The sequence below is a fragment of the Lemur catta genome, chromosome 6, assembly GCF_020740605.2.
Source record: "Lemur catta isolate mLemCat1 chromosome 6, mLemCat1.pri, whole genome shotgun sequence".
Lineage (NCBI taxonomy): Eukaryota > Metazoa > Chordata > Mammalia > Primates > Lemuridae > Lemur > Lemur catta.
In genome coordinates, this window is record NC_059133.1 from 95071377 (window position 1) to 95093589 (window position 22213).

At 45.5% G+C, this 22213-nt stretch overlaps 1 protein-coding gene across 2 annotated transcripts; it reads right to left on the reverse strand.

Moving 5' to 3' along the window:
* Nucleotides 1-1110: 1110 nt before the first annotated feature.
* Nucleotides 1111-20858, reverse strand: DYRK4 (dual specificity tyrosine phosphorylation regulated kinase 4). 2 transcript variants are annotated; one of them, XM_045554552.1, is made up of 12 exons: nt 20821-20858; nt 19971-20109; nt 18242-18405; nt 16084-16220; nt 15623-15763; nt 13638-13776; nt 11343-11424; nt 8878-9050; nt 7135-7195; nt 4837-4966; nt 2062-2237; nt 1111-1382 (listed from the first exon to the last, which is right to left on the reverse strand). In XM_045554552.1, the coding sequence occupies exons 2-12, from the start codon at nt 20086-20088 to the stop codon at nt 1168-1170; spliced, it is 1536 nt and encodes a 511-aa protein (XP_045410508.1). In that variant the 5' UTR covers nt 20089-20109; nt 20821-20858; the 3' UTR covers nt 1111-1167. The 2 variants fall into 2 exon arrangements, with proteins under 2 accessions (XP_045410508.1, XP_045410507.1); XM_045554551.1 differs by having other exon boundaries at nt 1111-1385.
* Between the last annotated feature and the right edge of the window lie 1355 nt (nt 20859-22213).

The following is a 22213-nucleotide window of genomic DNA, read 5'->3' on the forward strand; positions in this document are numbered from 1 at the left end:
GGCTTCTATTTTTCTTCCTATTTCTCTAGGTCTCTTGGGGATCTACTCAACTCTTTCCACTCCTCCTGTATTTATCTTTCCTAGGACTTTCCCTTGACTCCCTGCTACTCTCACTCTGTATCATCTTCCCTGGGTGAGCTTATCCAAACCTATGGCTTCAGTTACCTGGCATCTCCCTTTATGAAATGCTAGGCTGCAATTAAAATGAAAACTATGACGCCAAGTATATTCTCTGCTGTTTATGATGTTATGGTCTTAAGTTTCATGTAAAATTCTATCTGCCCTATGATTTACAACCATATAGAAATTGTATATTTATGTAGATAAGGACTAGAAAGGGAAATAAACAAGAGGACATGATTAGATTTGGGGTGTGGTAGATGAGTGACTAGATCCTGCTTGTTTACCCAACTTCCCTTCCTTTGGGGAACCCTCCACTCCCTGCTCTAGTCTAGAAAGGCAGCAGCCCCAGTGTTTCCCCACCAGCACAGTGTGGGCTTGTGTGGCCCAGGCTGGCCAATCAGAGGATCCCAGTCTCTCAGACACAGTGACTGGCTCAAGCACAGTCATTTCTGAGACTGTCCTGCCAGCAAGGAAGACTGCATCTTTTGACTGGATGTTGGTGGCCATCCTAGCTTCTGGGCAGAGCCTGTCGTCAGAATGAAGTTAACCATAGACAGAAGCAAGGCTGGTAGAGGAAGAGGGAGTCTGAGCCCTGTGATCTTGTTTACATTGCTAGATCCTGCTCTGCCTGAAATTGCATCTACCTTTTCTGATTCCCCAATTATATAAGCCAATAAATGTCTTGTTTAAACTCGTTTGAACTCAGCTTCTACCATTTTCAAACAAGAATCCTGACTGACATAGGTTGACAGTCATGGGCAAGAAGAAAATTTTTTTCTTTTATTTAGAGTTCCATTAATGATATTATAACATTGAGAATTTAAGCCCCCGCCCTGACACACACACACACAAACACATAAGGAGTGAATTTAGGTGCAGGCCATCCTGCCGCATTGCTCATAAGAGGAATCACGCCAAAGGCCCATGTAAATAGAATTTTGTTTTCTTAAAACAAACTTTTATGTATTAAAAAACAACAGTCTGAAGTATTGTACAATATAAGTGCTGTCTCTGATACCAATCACTGGTGGAAAGGAGCAGAGATCACACAATAGGTGGCAGAATGTTTGTGTTCTTGGGGGAGGAGTTCTTGCTTTGTTCTGTGGAGGTGACGGACACCTCTAGCCCAACTGCCTGTGCCTTCCCAGGTGCTTCTGCTAGAGGAGGCAGCTGGACAGAGCCCTGCTTGTCCCCTGAATTCTGAACATGCTCAGTGGTGCCGTCTTTTATTCTGTCTGTAGTATCTTTGGCGAGCTCATCTGCTGAAGGAGAGAGAAGACAGAAGGAACAAGCATTCGAATGTGAATTATATTCTAACTGTCCTTTAGGCTGTAAGTCACTTTGCGGAAATCATGGTTGTAATGATCTAAAACCAGCTCCTTTGTTAAGCACATTTCTATGTGCCAGGTATTATTCTAAGTACTGTACATTTAGTAATTCATTTGATCCTTTCAACAACCCTGGGGAATAGGTATTATTCTCATAAGTGAGATACAAAGAGGTTAAGTAAAGTGCCCAAGGGCCACAACCTGACATATGATAGAGCCAGGATTTAATCCCAGGTAACCTATCCCAGTGACCATGTACTTAACCACTAGACATATTGCCAAAAAAATTACACGATGCTATAATCTGTCATTGATAAAAATTCGAAAGGTAATTATAAGGCATAAAGGGGTGGACCCAGTGAAAGAAAAGGGAAGGGAGAAAAAGGGAATTGAATATAGAGAACAATGGAAAATCCTAATGATAAGGGTCAAGAAAGAGGAGTCCAGCTAAAGCCAAGTTTCCTGAAGGAGGAAAATCCCCAAGGTAAGAAATGGCAGGCTAGCAGTGATGTAGCCAAGGCTGAGGTCAAAGAAGTTGACATGCCAATCCTCCAGAGATGCCTGGCTCCCCAGACTATGGGAACAGGATTGGCTATTTGAGGGGCTGTACCTTTTTTGCTCGAGTGATGAGACCCTCGAACTTTGTCCTTCCTTGTCTCAGAGAGGTAACAGAAACTGGATTTCCTCAGAGTCTGGGGCCTGGGATGTGGTTTGAGGTTCCGTGGCTCATGAATCCAAGCATGCTTGAGGGCCTGGTCAGGGGTCATTCGAAGAGAAGGTTCCCATCTGCACACCAATGAAAAGCCCAGCACCAATTACTGTTTTACTTCCTTTCTAAATATTAAAACACTCAAATTTTTTTACTTAAGCTATATGTCAAAGAACAGAGATTATGACATCTAATTTAAAAGTACCTGGAAACAACCACTGGAAATAATCTTTTTAGAAAATTTGTATAATATGCCAGGGGAATATATTAAAATCCAAGTCTTCCAGAATTCCTAGAAATTCCCTTATAAGAAATGTTATAAAAAATCTTAACCAATGGGATTTAGGATTTGGTAAGTTAAGAAGGTTAAAAACAAAGAGACGCTTAATTTCAATTTCCAAACTACAGAATTTGGACCTCCAAATTTATCACAAAGAAAATTATGGAATTTTTGAATATTGAGCTTTATAAGGGGACTTGGATATAATCCAGAAAAACTTCACATGTATAACAATACATTTGACAGAACTTCCAACATGGAATCACCCTGCCATTCTCAAATAATTTTGGTGACAAGGCATTAACTCACAGAACCACCTATTCCAATTTTGGAAAAACTCCAATTTTTTAAAAGTTCTTCATTTTTATGGAGCTAAAATTGGTTTGCCTCCCCAGTAACTTTTACCTAGGTCCTAATTCTACTCATTAGCATTATACAAAATAAAATAGCTAGTCCTTCTTTTATGTTACAGTCCTTCAACCACCTGAAAACACGTACATCACTACCAACTTGGTCACATGGTACGGTTTTCACCATCTGACCACTTTCCAAGATAGGAAATTTCAGCTGTTGTCTAACCGATGTCCACCACGCTTAGAATAGTTTATAACTGCAGGGAGACAGTATTAACGTTCTAGACTCATCAAAATTATAAAAAACTCTACCTCCTACACAGCTTAGACACAGGGATTTCCATTTGCACCTACTGAATTTGACTCAAAATTTTTAGTCTCTCATTTTAAAAATTTGCTGTTAGCAACGTATGGATAAGGTAACAGTCCCCATCAGCTGTTAACCTGCCTCTTGCAAGTTATGAGCAATCAGTCCTTTACACTAAAGAAGAAAATACTGTCTTCCTTGGTGCTGAGCTGTGTTCCAGATGGGTGGGGTTTCTGGATAGTGCGCCTCCATCTCAAGGGTCAATCTCTGTCATTTGTTGAGGCACATTCATTCTATAGCCTCAGCAAGAGGCCGGGGTGGGACAGGAGTAAAGATGAGCTACAGAATCCTCCTGTATGTCAATTATTCAGATTAATAAATAGCATGCCCCCCCAAGATGGGAATCCCTTCAGGAGTACCTGATGGTTCACCCTCTGAGCTAGTATCTAAATCCCGGACTGCACAAATGCCCGAAGAGCATTTTGCTAAAACTGATCCAGCCCACTGGAAGAATGAGAGAATATAAAGATATGGTCTTCTAAAAATACTACACAATTATAGGACCGTTAGAGCTAGAAGGGACCTTAGAAATACCCCCTTTTTCTAGAAAAGTATGCTGAGGCCCAGAGAGAAACAATGGCTTGCCAAATATCATAGAGGTAATCTACTTGCCACTCAGTGGAGACAGACTTGCAAAATCTCTTTAAAAGTTGTAAAGTAGTAGGCCGGGCACGGTGGCTCACGCCTGTAATCCTAGCACTCTGGGAGGCCGAGGCGGGTGGATCGCTCGAGGTCAGGTGTTCGAGACCAGCCTGAGCAACAGCGAGACCCCCGTCTCTACTAAAAATAGAAATAAATTATCTGGCCAACTAAAAATATATATACAAAAAATTAGCCAGGCATGGTGGCACATGTCTGTAGTCCCAGCTACTCGGGAGGCTGAGGCAGTAGGATCGCTTGAGCCCAGGAGTTTGAGGTTGCTGTGAGCTAGGCTGACGCCACGGCACTCACTCTAGCCCGGGCAACAGAGTGAGACTCTGTCTCAAAAAAAAAAAAAAAAGTTGTAAAGTAGTAATAACAGCTAATATTTTCTTAACACCTTCTAAACTGGGCACTGGGCTGGGTGCTTTATGTGCCAGTTTCCTTTTTTTTTTTTTTTTTTACTATGATTTAAGTGCAGACCTAATTTCTAAGACTTGAAATATGCATAAAGATTGTAAAAGGTTGTACATGGTAAATGGTTGACAGCTCACCTTTCCCCTAACTCCCTAATACAAGAGGATTTGGGCACCAAATCCTAGGGGGCTGGGGAGGGGCCCTAAACCAATTTACACTGGGCGTGTATGCAAAACATTAAACAGACACACGCCGAAGAGGGTGGCTTCAGTTCACAGAAGCAGAAGACATCAAGCACTAGCCTGCAATCTCACTGCCAGGCAGTTTGAGGCCAAGAAGGCAACAAACTCTCCCCACACACTGTGTAATCCGGGGCAAGTCACTTAATCTCTTTGAGCGCCAGCCTTCATATCTGCAAAACGGAGCGAATCATCTGCCCAAGAAGCATCTAATGAGACAACAGATGTGAAAGCAATGTGTAGACTTTAAAGCTTTTTCACTAGCATTTATTACTGTTATCTTTATAACTATCTCCCAGCCTTAGCTTTCCACCAGCAAATGTGTGAAAATATAGTATTTAAAAAAGAAACCCAGAGGCAAAGATACCCCAACAAACTCACACCAAACACCTTCTGACGAAGTCCAGGAAGCTGGTATCATAGGTTTTCAGCACAATTGTGAGATCCTTGGAATCCGGGTATCTTTTTTTCCCCCTGTTGTTGGTTATATTTTTAGGAAAACCTTTGGAATCTTTAGAGACACAACATTCTGTATTTAGTTCCGGGTGTAAATAATCATTGGTCACATCACATCACTCAATTATGCTGCTTCTTGGAGTGGTCTTTGCAGCTCTTTTGCTCTGTCTTACACACCAGCCCCGTCCCACCAACCTCAAACACACAAGCACAGTCACAGTCTCAGTCTGAGATAAGCACATGTTGATTATCCAGTGAATACAATTAACTTTAAAAACAATTTTTCCAACTATTCAATATGTTCTGAACCTCCTTCCCACCACCTCCTCCCCAGCTCAAACAAATAGTTCAAATGGTTTAATACTAACCAAGGTAAAATAATAATGATAACGATAATAATAATAATAAAATAAATCTGAAGTGACAAAAACACTCAGTTCTGAACAAAAAGCATATCATTCATTCTTGGATTATCTATGCCCTTGCTCCTTCCCCACTGGTCAAATAAAGTGAAATTTGAGATATCCATGGGGTACAACAAGAAAGCCATTTTAGGAGAATGTTTTCAGGGATCATGTACAGGCCACACATGCAAATTACCCTTATTACTTCTTTAGAGTTGCACCAAAATTTTGTTCATAATTGAAATGTTCAAACTTAGTTGGTTGCTTAAGACATAGCTTGGAATGGCTTTCTTCAGCCATTTCTGCTGATTAAATCCTTCATCCAATGTATGATTTGTCATCCCTGAGACAAAGTCCTGAAGACAGCTCCTCAGGTTTCCCAAGGATGCTTTTGGAAAAGCCTAGCACTGATGGTAGAAATCAGGTACGCCATGAAAGGGACATGCACATATTTGGTTCCTTCCTGCCAAGATGCTCTCTGTTCCCTTCCTCCTAGTCCTGCCTCAATGCTATCTCATGAATTCAGTGTTGTAGGCTCAAGATAAGACTCTTCCCACAATGTCTGTGTCAAGCAGGAGGGAATATCAATATCCCCACTTTTCCTCCCCTCAATCCTTCAAAATCCAAAAGGCTAGATTGTAAGTGGTGGGTGGGAAAAATATATTTGGGGTCCAAAGACCAGTTCCACTGCTCCATGTATAAGTGAAACTGGGGAGCCAGCGTACCCTCAGACTGCTCTGGAAGGAAGGTGAATGTGTAGGCGCTGTCCTAACGCAGCCAGGACACTGCCCTGCTCAGACGCAAGGTCTTCAAAGATCCAGCCATGATTACAAGGTAACGTTTATGAGGTTTAGCCACTGGATGAATGGCATGGGATCAACTAATCAGAATGGATGACAGTCTGGGCACTGAAGTAGGATCATGGAAGCCTTCTGCTTGCTAGGCCTCCAACTTTTAGTATTTTGGATCACGGGGAGTCCAGGGAGTCCTGGGAGAGGGCCACTGGGCCTGCGGATGTAGCAGGGCTCAGGGCCATGGCTTTTTACCAAATGGCACAGAAGTACACGACATTTGAACCTCTATATGGCTGAACCCTGCACAGTGTATAGTGTGCATAGCATGATTTTCCTGCACAGTGTATATAGTGTGAGAGGGCAAGTTGCTTGGGGAGGTGGGGAGAACTTCTAGGCAAGTGTATAGTCACAATGTTTTGTTTGTTTTTTGAGACAGAGTTTCACTCTGTTGCCCAGGCTAGAGTGCCATGGTGTCAGCCTCACTCACAGCAACCTCAAACTCCTGGGCTCAAGCAATCCTCCTGCCTCAGCCTCCCGAGTAGCTGGGACTACAGGCATGCGGCACCATATCCAGCTAATTTTTCTATTTTTAGTAGAGATGGGGTCTCGCTCTTGCTCAGGCTGGTCTCGAACTCCTGAGCTCAAGCGATCCTCCTGCACCGGCCTCCCAGAGTACTAGGATTACAGGCGTGAGCCACCACGCTCGGCCAAGTCACAATCTTTTGAGGTGTCGATATTTGCTGAGAGATCTTCCAGCAACCTGGTCCTTCTCCTGCCCTTGTACATTCTTACTGCCAAGGCCCCGTTCCCAGGTAGACTCCCCCACCCCATCTCCATCATGCTACCTGGTTCAACTTCTCATGACCTGTTTACTTTTCTGAAAGAAGCTCCTAATCACAGCTTGCCCTTTCATATGGGGTCACGGGGAAAGCACTAAATGAGGTTTAGGATACGGAAGTGTCTTCAAGGCCTGTGATACCTCATTAGACACAGTCAAGAAGAGAGAGTTAGGCCTGAGGACTTACCGAAGAACATCTGTCTCCTGGAGGCCATCTGAATGAAGCCGGCTGGCGGCAGGCCCAGCACCTTTAAGTACAATTTAGTTGGCTCACTTGTTGTGGGGTCATACATTCAAAGACTATTAGAGCTACAGGGCACTTTGGTCACACTTTGCCCACTACAGATAATGTCCTGAAGATACTAAGTGATAACATCAAGTTAGTGGCAGAGCAGACGTGGAGCCTGGGTCTTTCAACTCCTAACCCAGGTTTCCTAAGAACTGACACTGGCCATATTATTCCAAACAGGCATTAGCACGTATTAGAAGTAGGCCACCCTTGATAGCAGCCAGACATCATTGTCAGAGCTGTCAGAGCACATAAGCTAGTGTACGTGCCACCATGTCTGAATTAAGGAATGACATATCCCAGCATTGAGCTCTGGGAAGGGAGGAGAACAAAAGGAGAAGAAAATCATCCGATAAGGATCAGACCATTATAAGACAAAGTACCTTCTTGAAAAGAAAAATGGAGCACAAACTTGTTCACCTTCCCCTACTGAAACATTCAGGGGTGCAGAGTGATAGAGAAATAACAGCCTGGGCCATTTACCCCCGCTGCCGGGCTCCCGGCCAGAGTCCAGACGTGACCTGCCCTCCTGCTCCTCCGCCCCACTGACACCGAGGTCAAGAGGAAGCGGAGTCAGTTCTGGGGCGGTAGGAAATGAATTCCACCCCTTGGCCCCCTTTTCCTTAATGCTGGAAGCAGGAATGGTTCAGAGATGCTTCGTAAAACCATCCACTGTCAACCCTAGAAGCCATCCACTCCGATGCCCTCACTTTGCAGCCTAGAGCGGGGAACTGACTTGCCAAAAAGAGCCAGGGCTGGACCCCAGGTTTGCTGACTCCCCGGCCAGTGTTCACTCCAGCGTGGGTACTATTTATGGCAGTGTTTACCTAAATTGTCTTAATATTTAATCATTTGTTTCAGCCATGAAATGAAATTATCTATATTTAATAATTCTCAAGGGGATGTGTGTCTCACTACCTGTAACTTTGAGACAATCTGGAAAGTAAAAATTTGGCACACACACACAGATAGGTCTTTTTTTCACTGGGAAAATCCTAAAATGTGAAATTTCCAACTTTTTAGGGTTATTTTCCCCTGTTTTGTCTCATTTAGCTCCAAAATAAGATTCCTTTAAGTGAAAGAATAATAAAATAATGAATAATCCTATGCTGCATCTTGGTAAAGACTTGTTATGGGAGATGGAGTTCCCAGAAACATAAGATAGTAAATGATTAGTGACTGAATAATACGTATTTTTTATAAATCAGATAATTTCCAATTCTTTGTTTTCAACAACATTGTAATCAGGTTGTCAGCTGATAGGCTGGGAAAAATAATTTTTGATTACAGACCTCCATTTGATTCTTACATAGAACACAGAAGGAATCACCAAATTAATGACATCACTAGAACAAGGTTTCTCCTTGAGCTCACATCTCCATTCCAACCGACTAGGACAGCACTGCTCCTGAGCCCGTGCGTTCTACCAAGAAGCAATATTTACCTATAAGTACACGCATTGATTGGAAAAAAGGAAAACCCAGCTCTATTCATTTTTCTAAGAGCTGTACGCCCCATAAAACTTCACATTTTATTCTTGATAATTATCAAAATGTGTGCACTAGTTATATTTTAATGATAACTCATCAGAAAAAAACTGTTTTTACACATGGAGCTTATTTTAACAGCCCCTCCCCTCACCTCCATGATGCAGGCCAGCTGCTCCACCTCGTTCTCCCCAGGGAAGAGAGGGGAGCCCGTGTACAGCTCCGCCATGATGCAGCCCAGGCTCCACATGTCAATCGCCATGTTGTAGGGGTGGCCCAGAATCACCTCTGGGGATCGGTAGAACCGGCTTTGGATATAGGTGTATACTGTGGGGCAAAGAGAGAGACACTCACATGGGAAAACCTCCTCCTCTCCAGAACACTCTTCTCCGGGGTACCTCTGCAGTTCATGGTGGCCAATAATTTAGATGGCCCCCACCCCTAATGCTATGGGCTTTGCAAGGAGAGGGAAGTGCCCCTGGCCAGCACTTATGAATCGTTACAAATCCTCACAGCAAGTTGATTGTAATGGAGGTGTTATCGTGCCACTTTACTGACAAGGAATTCCAAACCAGGTATTGTTCTAGGGAAGTGAATTTAAGTCAGCCAAATTTAAAACAAAGAAACAAAACATCAGACTAAGTTTTCAAACTATCAGATTAATTTGGGGCAGACATTTGAGAGTATTGAGATTTGACAACGGAGGAAGCATATCAGAATTGGAAAGGAAGCACGCAAAATTCAAAAATCAAAAATGTATACTCAGGCCAGGCATGGTGGCTCATACCTGTAATCCCAGCACACTGGGAGGCCAAGATAGAGTTTGAGACCAGCATGAACAAGAGCAAGAACCCGTCTCTACAAAATTTGAAAAATTAGCCGGGATGGTGGTGTGTGCCTGTAGTCCCACCTACTCCAGAGGCTGTGGCAGGAGAATTGCTTAAACCCAGGAGTTTGAGGTTGCAGTGAGTTCTGATGACACCACTGCACTCTAGCCAGGGTGATAGAGCAAGACTATGTCTCAAAAATAAAATAAAATTGGTTATTTTAAGGACACAATAATTCTGTGATTTAAAACAAAATAAAGATGTAATAAAAATAACTTTTATACTTTATCTGCTTCCCAAATGGATTTGAGGTACTTCGCAAAACACAGGGTGTCTGAGAACATGAATTTAGTGGTATTTACCTAGTGCTTAACACGTGCCAGGCGCCCTTCCAAGTGCTTTATACAGACGAGCTCTTGCAACCCTTACAACAGTCCTATGCAGCAAGTAATATCATTGCCTTCACTTTAAATATGAGGAACTAAGGCATACAGAGTGGTTAAATAAATTGTCAAGGTCACTCAGCTATAGGTGACAGAGCTAGGATTGGAAACCAGGCAGTCCAATTCTAGTATCCACACTCCACACTGCCTCACAGTCAAAATGAAGATAACAGGAAAGTCACCAAGTATGCAAAAGGGGAAATATTAATAACCGTCAAAAAACAAGGATAAAATCATTGCAAATTCAGTTCTGAGCATCCTGGCAGCCAAGATAAATGGTAACTAACAGGCTATCCAGCTTTCAATATCTTAGAAGCATAAACACACAGGATCTCTGCAGGAAGCATTGTTTTCTAGCTGGAACTTTTTATAGGATGCATACATAGAAGATATAAAGGACATCTGTTCTCAGAAGTGGTTCTGCAGAGTATTTGGAAACATCCACCTGGTAGTCTTTTCCTCAGCCTCAGGAGACTTCTTCTGACACCTCCTGCCACCATAAAGGCTGGTCCCAAAGTCCCTCTTTTTTGTGCCCTGAACATAGCCTGTGTGTATCTCCAATCATTGCATCCATTGTATTATGTATTATTTTTTTAAAAAATGTTTTAGAGGCAGGGTCTTGCTTTGTCACCCAGGCCGGACTACGGGCATGCACCGTCACGCCCAGCTTGCGTTATCTTTTTCTCTTTCTGCCTCTTGCATTAGACCTAAGCAACTTGAGGACAGGAAATGTTGTTTTGTTCCTGGTACCCGGGAGAGCAGCTGGCACATAATAGCTACTCAATAAATGTTTGTTGAATGGTACATGTTCTCTGTGTCACACCTGACAGAAGCCAAAGGAACAGACTATCAAATCAGGTTCAGTACAGGCTGTGCAAAGTGTACTCCAGAGCGACTTTATGGACTCTAGCTTGAAAACAAGTATAAAAACCTAGCCATCTAAGGCAGTGAATTCCAGACTTTAGAATGGCTCTGTTTTCCAAAGCGCAGACCCCTAGCTACTCCCCAGAAATCTGGACTCAGCACATTTGGGGTGAGGCCCTGGAAACTACCATTTTTCAGAGCCCCAAAGTGATTCCGACGCACATCTGGTTAGTTTTGGGACCCAGTGATCTTGGGTAATTCAATGTCTACAGAGCATGAGAGCTTCAAAGGGCCCTTATGGTATTTGAACCCAACTTTCTCGTTTTATAGATGAGGAAACTTAGGCTCAGAGAAGTGAAGCACCTTGTTCAAAATCACACTGGCAATTGTGCCGGCTTGAGCCCAGGCTAGAACCCAAGTGACCTCATGTGTGAAGGAAGAGAAATGCAACAGGAAACTCAGACAAAGAACTGGCAGGGGCCTACCTTTCTGGTGTTCATAACAACTTGATCCAAAGTCAATGACTTTAACAGAGACTTGGCCCTTTTGGTGTATCACTATATTTTCCTAGAGAGAAGAAAAGACATCCATCAAGCTGTAATAGTGCTGCCCCAGGCTTGCAGCTTACCTAAATGCTCCCCATCCTTCAGGGCCCAATTCAAGCACATCTACCTGCAAAGGCCTCCTTCCACATCTTCCCCAAAATCTCACTCCCCTCCCCTTCCTGTACTTCCCATTTGACTTGTGGTCTGCACCTCTTATTTGGACCCAGTTTTCACTGCTTTGCAGAGTTTCTTTTGAATGTGTTTTGTCTCTTTCTCTATATTGATTGTATGATTCCTGAAGATTACAAGTTTCTTTTTATCCTCTTTGGCACCTGGTTCTAGGCCTTGCTTGCATAAGGCCTTAGAAATGTCATTGACTGTATCTGTTTGACATTTCCATTAAATGCCCCCACTAACATAATGCTGTGACAGTAGACCAGAAAAAACTTTCAAAGGCAATGATTTGATTGGGGTTTGTGATTCTTATGCTGACTGTGGGGAAAATGTGAACCAGGTATTTCAATAGAGTCAGCGATAAGAAGACAGAGTTTCTGGGCTCTCCTCTTAGCATGAGAGTGCACTGGCTAAGGCTGAAGATTCAAGTCCCAATCATGTTTTCCTGGATCTCTGTATCAGATAAAGTAATTATGTGATTGCTTACTGAGTACCCTGACACGGTAGATACGGCATAGCAGGCCTGGTCGGAAGCCCCTGGCACCACAAAGTAAGAATTTAGCCCAGAGTCCCTTTTCTAAAGAACGCTGTCTTAACTGGAGGAGGATAATCAGGAAAAGCCTTAAAAGAGCAAGAATCTTCAGTGTGTCTCTAGCACAATGGAAAGGCTCCTTAACTAGAAGGGCTGGCCTTCCCGTTTTACTGGCAGAAATGGCACGCTAGAAGGAATGGCTGCAACAGGAAACCATAGCTCACTGATACTAACCATTTAGTGCATGAGAATAATTCCCTGATTCTTGACTCCACACTCACAAAACACTCTCCTGGCTGTGTGCACACGTCCCTCCAGGGGTGCACATATTCCAGGCTACTTGATCTATTAATATTTCTTGGAGGAAACTTGTTACCTGATACTTTGACTATCGGGTGTCTTGTGAATTTCCTTGGTAAAAGCCAGTCCCCTAAGCCCAAAGACCATGGCCGTTGTGACCCATAAGAGCTGCAAAGCTGAGGGTTAGGAACTTGGATATAGAGAATAAATGAATGCACCACTGTCCTCATGAGGTTCCACCGGTCTGCTTTGAGAGAACATCTCTAGCTTGACAATCTTTAATTATAAATCTGCAATTCATTCAATGAGTTACAGTCTTCAAAAAAAAATTTCTTTTTAGCCATTTTTGGGGACAGGGAGACTGAAGTGAGGAAAAGTTCAGGGATATTTATATAACTCTGAGGGTCAGGTTGCTTTTGGAACCAGCTCCGTATACTTTGCCCCTAGCTATCTCTCTGTATGACTTCCTCACAGTTGCAATCATTAAGTCATTTAACAAGCGTTTACTTACAGCCTACCATTACTATTACCAGGCACCATGTCAGGTCCTGGGGACAAAACAGTGAAAAGACATGGTGCCTGACCTTGGGAGAGCTTGCAGTCCCGTGCAGCATATGGATAAAAGATCGATTCCTACACAAGCCATCAGCACAGTAACAGAGCTTAGAAAGAATACCAGCAGGACATGTACGAAGCTCCCATCCATGTGGGGTAGAGAAAGTGGCCTGAGGTTCGCAGTACCCTAGGACCAACTCAGAGTAGAGTGGACCCAGTGAGGCTTCAGCAGAGTAGGGCAGCCCATCTGTCTGCGTGGCACACGTCACTGCAGGGCGCACGAGGGAGAACTCAGGGTCTCTGAGTAGAGCTCCTAAGGGCTACAGGTGACCACTGATTTTCCCACTGAGAAAGGGCAAAAAAGGTAAACCCAGAATCCCAGGACTTCTTGCTGTACCTCTTGATATTCAAGACATCACCCCTCCCCCGCCAAGCCCTCCCTAGGAAAGCCCTCAGACCTTCCTGCTCCTGTCTGGCTCAGTCACACCAGATCTCTCTTCATTTCCTCAATATTCATGGCTTCGTTCTGTCTTTCTGCATCTCACTGGCTCACACAACCTACAAACAGCACCGCGGGGCTTCCACCCTGCAAGCGCTGGCTGCCCCAGCGACCTCTAGGGAATGAATGCAACAGGACAAAGAGTTTCCACAGGTGGGACAGAGGTTGTACTCACGGGCTTGAGATCACAGTGAATGATTTTCTCTACATAAAGCATTTGCAAGCACTTCAAAACAGAGAGGGTGAAACGCCGAACTATGGAAAGACTGAAGCCTTGAAAGCTGTTATTCTTCATCAACTCGTACAAGTTGATTCTGGGAAAGAGAGGGGAAAAAGTGATGCGTATCGTTGCAAAAAATTTCATGGTGACTTTCAATCTGTAAACAATCCTGTGCCGTGTGGTTTCCCTCTCCTAGTGGGCAAGCCTCAGGCCAGGAGGCGGGGCTTTCACATCCTACAAATCCAGCTTCCCCGCTCAGTTACGGTGGGCCCAGGTTGAAGTTTAACTGCGCTGGCCTCTTGGATATCCCCTCATTTCTTATGTGACAAGGCCACTGAAGCACTCTGTTACACGTGTGGGTTAAGAGGTTGTACCAAACCTCTGTAATATTCATAGTTCTTCAAGCCCTTGGGAGGGATCCAGGAAGGCCGCTACTCACTCCAGCAGCCACTCCTTCCTAGTGAGGCTGTCTAAGGCCCCCAGGCTCCTGAGCAGTAAGGGAGCGAGAGCGTGGGCATGCGGGGCTGAGCAAGACAGACAGCCTCTCCTCCACCCAAGTGAGGTGGCCGCTTGGTCCCATCGGACTGTTGCCAGATAAACCTAAATTCTCCAAGGTGGCAGAAGCCTGCAATATTATAGAGAAGCCTGCCATATTATATGAAATCCACTGATTTACAAATGTTGGAAATTAATACATTTCAAAAAGAAACATTTATTTGTGAGCTGCCAGTTGTGACCTCGGTGCAAACTGAGAGATGGGGAGAGAGGGGAGAGAGCGTGACCCAGAAGTGACTCTGCATCAACTCCTTGCTGGTTTCTCCTAACCTCCCATTTCTGAGGTCATCTAACTCTGGCAGTGTTTGGAAAGCCATTCATTCTTGTGGGGTACAAAATGGGGATAGATGTGACACTTGACTCTGGCTCCATCCCAACTCGTGTCCATGGGCAACTCCCCACCTCTCTGGGCTTTGCATTGTCCCTCCACATCTCTGCCCCTCTCTACCTCCCAGAGCTCTTTTAAGGACAATGGCATCCTAACTGTACACTGTGACTCATGGCCAAGAAAGTGCAGCCTGGGTTGTGTGCTTTGCTGCAGAGAAGACGGTTTGCCTCTGCACATTGGGGGCTAGAACGCATTTTGTGATCACCAGTGATGATGGTGAGAGTGTCAGCTTTCCTTCTGAGCCAAGTTCAGCCGGTTCCTAGAATCTCCCCATCAGCGCTGGTGTCATGGGAGTGCCAAGCTACCAGCTTGCTGACTCCAATAACACCGGACCTCTCAGAGTTCACTCTGATTATCCCCTTTGCTAAATGCATTCTGGGTTTCTAGTTTTGTTTAAATTGCATCAGATGATCTCAGAGAGAAAATAATCAAATTAGCATGCACTTCCGATTAGCTTGCCTTTTCAGCTCCCATCTTTAGCCAGCTGATGCCAATCTATTTAAGTCAGGTTCTGCTCTCATGCCAAATATATCTGCTCTTGTCCTTATCTGCTCAAAATCAAAGCTCTCTCCCCACTCTGTTCAGCCAGCTGCCCGTTTTTTGGATTCCAACCTCTGCACCATAGGGTTGGGAAGCCAATGAGTGGGGAACCTAGTAGCAGAGGACAGTCTTTTCTCCATATTTCAGTTTAGCTCTTGAGGGGAGAGGCCTTGTTTTGGTCATGTCACCAGGCTCAGCACCCAGCAGCGCATCATGGTGTGCACGGTGTCACCGTACGCTGGCAAGTGATAGGCCCACCAAAGGAGGCAGGAGATGGGCCGCTTTTTTCCCAGCCTCCTTGCTCCTGGGCTTTCCAGATGACTGAGTGGCTGTTGTGTCCACTCTAGTCATTAAATATTCACAACCAGAAAAAATCTAGTGTTCTGACCTCAAAGGTTCTCTTCTACCACTTAAGCAACTTTTTAAAAGAAAAATGAGTTAAGAAAAAGCAGCTGACCCCAGGAGTTCGAAGGTGATGCAGAGGTGGTTGCGGAAGTAGAAGAAGTCCTTCATGTGCACCACGTTGTAGGCATTGTCTTTGTCCTTCCGTCTGAGAGCTTCCAGGATCTTCAGCTCCACCAGGGCCTGGTGGTGAAACCTGAGGAGATTGGTGAGTTGCCGGGGCGGGAGGGGGATACGGGGACAGAACACGGTGTCATGTCATGTTATGCCACGACATTCAGCCCTCCCCATGCTCCAACAAGACTGTCTAGGGTGGCAGCAAGCACTAAAAACTCTAAAAACACCACATTCTCGCCTCCTCTTTGCCCCTTCATGGAATCAGAGAGGGAGGGAGAGAAAGAGGAGGAGGAAGAGGAAGATCAGAGGGAGAGGTGGATTCGGGAAGGGCTGGCACTCCGAAAGGGCCAGAGTCATTCTGTCCTTCCTCTATGGCCTATGCCACCCGCCAAGCCACACCTCTTCTTGTTCCTGATGATTTTCAGGGCCACCAACTCGTTGTTTTTGTGATCCAAGCACTTGGCCACCTGTCCAAAGGACCCTTTCCCGATCATCTCCAGGACTTCGTAGCGGTAGGCAATGTGGTCGTGCAGGACCTGCAGAGGCCAGGCCAGGGTGAGCAGCAGAGCTGCAGGCTGGAGGGCTTCCCTGACACTGGGGCCCCTGGGGCCCCACCTCATCTCACGGCTACTGCAATGGCTAGGTTGTCACCTGGCTCCCAGGCAACCCGTGTGGTACCAGGGAAAGTCCCACAGGCTTGATCCATGTCAAGCAGGGCAAAGATTGGATGGTCATTGGGAACATGGGTTCTAGTCTCAGTCCTCTGGTTTTCTGCATGTCTTAAGACCTGTAAAGTAAGAGGGTTGTACAAAGTGGCCCTGAAAGTCCCTTCCAGTCTGGACATTTCATGACTCTTGAAGTTGAGCAGCAGCTCCAGTTTGAGGAAAGTTCCATTTCTGACCCATGATGTGTCTGCATCAATCAGAGAAGGCTTTACGTCTGCTCCACCTCTTCCTGGCCAGATTTGGTTCTCCCCTGGACTTACACAGGTTAATCCTATCCTGGAGTGAGGAGTACAGAACTTGGGCCTTTCTTGAATAGGAAGAGAAATATTTTCCAAGACCGAGAATCACCATGTCTCTCCCGTGCTGGAAACTAGGGAGCAGGTGTTTACTCAAAGCCACAGAATATTTTCAGTTAAAAAGACATCAGCTGGGTGGCTTCAGACAAGCCACTCATCCACTCTTAGCTGCAGGGCCCACATCTGTAAACTGAAGTTTCTGGATAAAATGATACGTAAGGTCCCCAAGCTCTGTGAATCTGATTTCTGGAGTCACAGTCATGATTTTGGGAGAGGTGAAGAGGAGTGCACTGGAATGCCATAGGGACGAGATTACAAGCGTATGGAGGCACACATCATCCATCTCTCCCCACGGAAAACATAGCTCTCCAAGATTTGACACTGAGAAACTGAGTTCCAGTGCTGACACCCCTAGGGAATTTCCCAGAGACTCTGGGTTCAGGTTGGGGGGGGAGGTCTGGTTGAACTGGAGGTTACATTTGTGTTGGGGATTCTTCACCAAGGACTGATTAATCCCCTATAACTTTGTGTATGTGCAGGTTGCCTTTTCTGGGATGAGGACCCACAGCTTTTATCAGACTCCTGAGGGGATCATTGACCTAAAAAGATCGGGAACCAGGGCTCTAGACAGAGGTGTGTGACAGAAACTAAATCCTTGCTTCTCAAAGTGTGCTCCAAGAACCAGCCGCACAGGCATCACCTGGAAGCTCTTCAGAAATGCACAATCTCATGCCCCACCCCAGACCTGCCCGGTAAGAATCTGCATTTAAGCAAGATCCCCAAATGATTCTTATGCATAGCAAAACTTGAGAAACACAGCCCTAAATACTGTTAAGAAAATCTATTTCTTCTACAAAGACTCCTCTTGTCTCCTAAAACCAAGCTTCGACAAAATCTCCAGAAGAGGACACTCCCAACAGCCCGCAGCCTAGAGAACTAAGCACTACACCTCCAGGCACCCTCAGAAGTGGGAACCACTGCCGGCATTTCCCTTCAGCCTGGGCAGAGGCACCACCCCAGGGAAGCCCAGGGGTACAGCCAGAAGAGGAGTTGTGGGGATCAATTTTTGAAAAACAGAGTGACATTAAGCACTATGCACCAGGGACTGCAGTGACAAAAACGTTTTTGTCTGTGGGAGAAATGACATCTACTATGAAACAGAAAAGCATCCGTGTATGGGAGTGTAATGAGATAAAAAAGGAAATTCTGAGGAGATGGCATCTGATTTCTGTCTGGCGTTTTCCAGTGGGCTGTGCAGGGGAGGTGGCTATGGGGGTCACCCAGGATGCAAACCTGTTACCCCAAAGACTCTTGGGGAAAATCAGCCTTCCATCAGCAGAGTATTTTACATACTAAGTTGCACGTTTCCCCATTTATAAACATGGTATTTCTTTGGTTTAGCACCTACTAGAATTTGCCAGGACATCTAGTCCCCGACATATCAGCACCAAACTCAATAAAACACCCTGCTTTTTCCCTTTTGACTTTCTTTTGTCCCCGGTCCCCCTGAGGTCCTGGTGCCCCTTTCCCCATCACCTGCATATAGGAGCCATGTTCATCATCAAAACATGTCTTGTTGAACTTCTCAGTAGCCACGTTGAGCTTCTGGGCTTCAAGCCCCAGGAACCATACCTCTGCGTAGCCCAGGATTTCGCTTTGCTCGTAAGCAGACAGCTGTTTCTTAAAACACCTGAGGGCCTCTGTGTGGAAAACACTAGGGTTGTCAGGTAAGTTGGGGCACAGATGATGGCACCCGTCTGGCCCCTGGCCAGTCAGCCTGCCCCTCGGCTCACAGTGTGAATCTCCCAAGGTGGAAATGTGGTCAGGTCTTGTACTGACTTCAACAAACCAAGAGGAAAACACAAAGGCAGGGAAGGGGAGTATTTAGTCACCAGAGACTTGTGGATTAGCGCAATGTGGGTAAAAATTCTAGAAGTTAAGGTGGCATTTCCCCAAGTTGATGTGGAATTATTAGGCTCTACAACTAGTCTATCTTGAGAGGCTTTGAAAACTATAATGTCCTCAGGGGCCACAGAGGCAACATAAATGCAACTTAGAAGGCTCAGGGTATTCCCACGTCCATCTGCGGCTGGGCCAGCGAGTGCCCCAGACTAGAGCAGGGACCGCGTATCAGCACCTCTCTACTCCACACTGGCCAGTGGAGAGTCGCTTCGGGGGTCTGGTTTGGTCAGGCGGTGAAATTCACACTTTAATAGATAACTGGAACATTCTCAGAGAAGAGAAACCAGGATTAGGGCGGGGGGCATGCTGTTATTTGACAAACTGCTAAAGAGTTGGAGAAGGAACTGTGAGGAGGGAAAAATAACACTTCTGGGGGACAAGACCTTTGTCTTCATACATGTGAAAGGCAGCCATGTGTGCGCTAAATAGGGCATGTTCCTTGCCCGGAGGACATAACGAAGGTCTAAGACAGCAGGGAGGCAGGTATCCACTCTGGAAAGGTAGAATTAGCTCCCAACTGAAACTACCTCCTTGCGAGTAGTTCCTGAGATTGCCTGAGAAGGACAACCAACTTCAACTTCACAGCGGCGGTAGAAGGAGCTCCAAGCATCGGACGGTGTTGGCACACAGTAGGTGCTCAGTCAATCTGGGCTCTCTTCCATTGAACCCTAACAGGTTATGAGTCTTTGAACCCTGTGAGGAGTCTGGCTCCTGGTCAAAACCCTATCTGTGACTTTTCAGGCCCAGCCAAAGGCTTCACCTGGCAGGGCCCGTGGGGTGTGCAGCCCATGCAGTGCAGCCTCTGAAGGAGCAGCAGCCAAGGACTGAGCCCCTGCAGCCACGCTCTCATACACCCCTGCGTTGCTAGCCCAGCCCCCAGCCCCAGGCCTGCCTCAGCCTCCTCCACTCTGCTCTGAGTAGCACTCAGTACTTTTCCATTCCTAGCTCTTCCCCCCTCACTTTTGTCCCCCTGGCCCCTGGGCCCATAAAATGAACAGGAGCCTTTAGTTTGGGCTCTCGAGGCAGGGAGACAAGTCCTTCCATGCTAATACATCCACACGGGCCTAGTGCCATGCTGTGGGGGAAAATGGAAAGGTGCTGAGCTGGTGCTTCCCCTGTTTAGCCTCTTGCTTATCTGATCTCAGGAAGAGATTAAAGGCGTCACTTCTACTTTCATTTTGGCTCATTGCCTTAATCGACTGCTTGGGCACCTGGCAGCTTAGCCCTCTCCAGCTCCGCTCGGCTCTGGATGCCCTGACCGTCCTAACTACCCCACACACCCTGCTCCTGCCCACAGGCGTACCTGCCGCTGTCAGAGGCACCTTGTGCCTCCTCGGTGGCTTCTCCTCTGACTTGGGGTGCCGGACTTTAATGCTAGAGTGGAGAGGCATTTCTGAAACCTTGAGCTCGGAGGATGGCATCCGACTGTGAGTTTGAGTCTCCTGTCCGGAAAAAGAGGTTTGCAATAAAGAGCCACTTAGGCTTCTCCTGGCCATCATAAACCATTTATCTGGCCAAGGACACCCACATCCAGCCAGGCTCGTTTTCTACCTCTCTAGGGAGAAAACAGTAACTAAGAGACAGAAGGTTTTCTCAGTCTTTCTCCCAAAGGAAGTATCTGTCTGACTCACATCAATCCCCAAGAGACCCATGCAAGCACAGTAAGCAGTTGACAAGCCCAGTGACATCTCACTGTAGGAAGAGACAGGAACAGTTTTTACTGCTCCCCTTGAAAGGGCCAGATCACAACTAAAGTGACTTGCACAAAGGCATATAAACTTAACTGTGTGTTCAACACTCTTTAACTTGGCACTTTCCCACATGTTATCTCATCTGGTTCTTACACAGAAAAAGTAGGTGACATGGGAAGAAAACAATATTTCGTATAGTTCCACCATTTATACACCAGAACTTCATTTTTCCTTTCCTCAATGAATCCTCAGGACAACTGTATGGAGAGCCCATTTTGTAGATAAGAGAAGGTCAATGACTTATTTGCTTAAGTTTATATTTCTTATAAAAAGTGAGATCAGGAATAGAACTCCACACTTAAGCTGACACTGTGCATTTCCCCACCACCCTGGGCCTTTTTAAACTTGGTTTTGGACTAAAACCAGGCATGCTCAAGGGCATGTCCACTGCCCTGTGCTCACCTGATACAGCAGAGGTGGCTTCAGCAGGATTTTTTGGCTAATGCCTGGGAAGTTGACCATATTCTTCTTCCCCTTAGTGTCCACAAAGGGGAGTGACGTAATGCTGGTGTTCGTGTTCTACAGAGGGATAAGCTGGGTAAGTTACAGAAGGCTCAGGCAAGAAAATGTCTTTGGGATCATTCCTTCTAGCCTCTTTCCCACAACATGGTTGAGCCTAACCCAAATCTGGACCTAAACCTATTCTTAAGTTCCTGGAAAGAAAAGCAGATTTCAGGGTAGCAGAGTAATCAAGCACATGGGCTCTGGGTTTGAATCCTGCTCCACCACTTACTAGCGGGAGACCTTCGGCAGGTCACACTGACTCCCTAAGCCTCAACTATTTCATCACTACCATGGGGACAACAATGGGACCTACCTCATAAGGCTTTTGTGAGGTAAATGAGTCAATCAATGTGTCATATTCCATATGTGCTAGCCATCATTATCATCATTCCAATATCTTACCACCCTAACACAGGGACTTTCTGCTATGTGGTGCAAACCTTCCTTGGTGCCACGTAAGCTCCCATTTCCTCTATGGCTACGTTATTGACTTGACCTACTTACTTGGATCCTGCCCTCTGCATTCACTGATTGATTGGGACAGAGGTAATCTGACTATCAGTAAATAGCAACATTTAAAACTGTGTGGAGTCGAAGTGTAGTGATGTGGATAGAGTGCTCTGATCACGTTATGCTGAGTTGACCGAAAATGCCTGTTAAAAACTACCCTGGCCATCCACCTGCCCTCGTTCTCTAGGCTAGAGAAAGGGCATTAACCAGTACTTCCTACCTTATGCAAGAATCTGGTCATTCTGGGGTTCATGGTATTGGAAGGTGGCTTCTGGACCTGAATCAAAGGCTTACTCTCAACCTGGATCAAGTGTCAGAGAATTGGAATAGTGCTTGTCATGGCTTCATCCCAAGCTACCTGGAAATTCATTTTGTTTCATTACAATAAACAAGATACACTCCAAGGTGGCTCTCCTGATCCCTAAGTTAGAACAGCTAACAGAAGCTCCAATATACACTCAATGAATGTATGAATGGACGGCCACCCAAACAAATGATCTTTCCAGAAGTGTTAATCCTGGACTGACTTGTCCTATGGTTTTCACACTTTTAAAAAAAATCAATATAACCCTTTATTCAAACAAAATATTAACTAAAATCCCTGGATACAAGAAGGGATAAAAGCTGAGCTGCTCTCATTCTTTAGAAAAGAAATGCCTATAGCCTTGCCTGGAACTCTTTTTCCCTCAATGTGACTCCAAAGGTGCCACAGTGGAACTAGCAGAACACCAGTGACCTGATCAGAAGAGACGTCATATCCAGAAAGCGGTGGGGAAGAGAA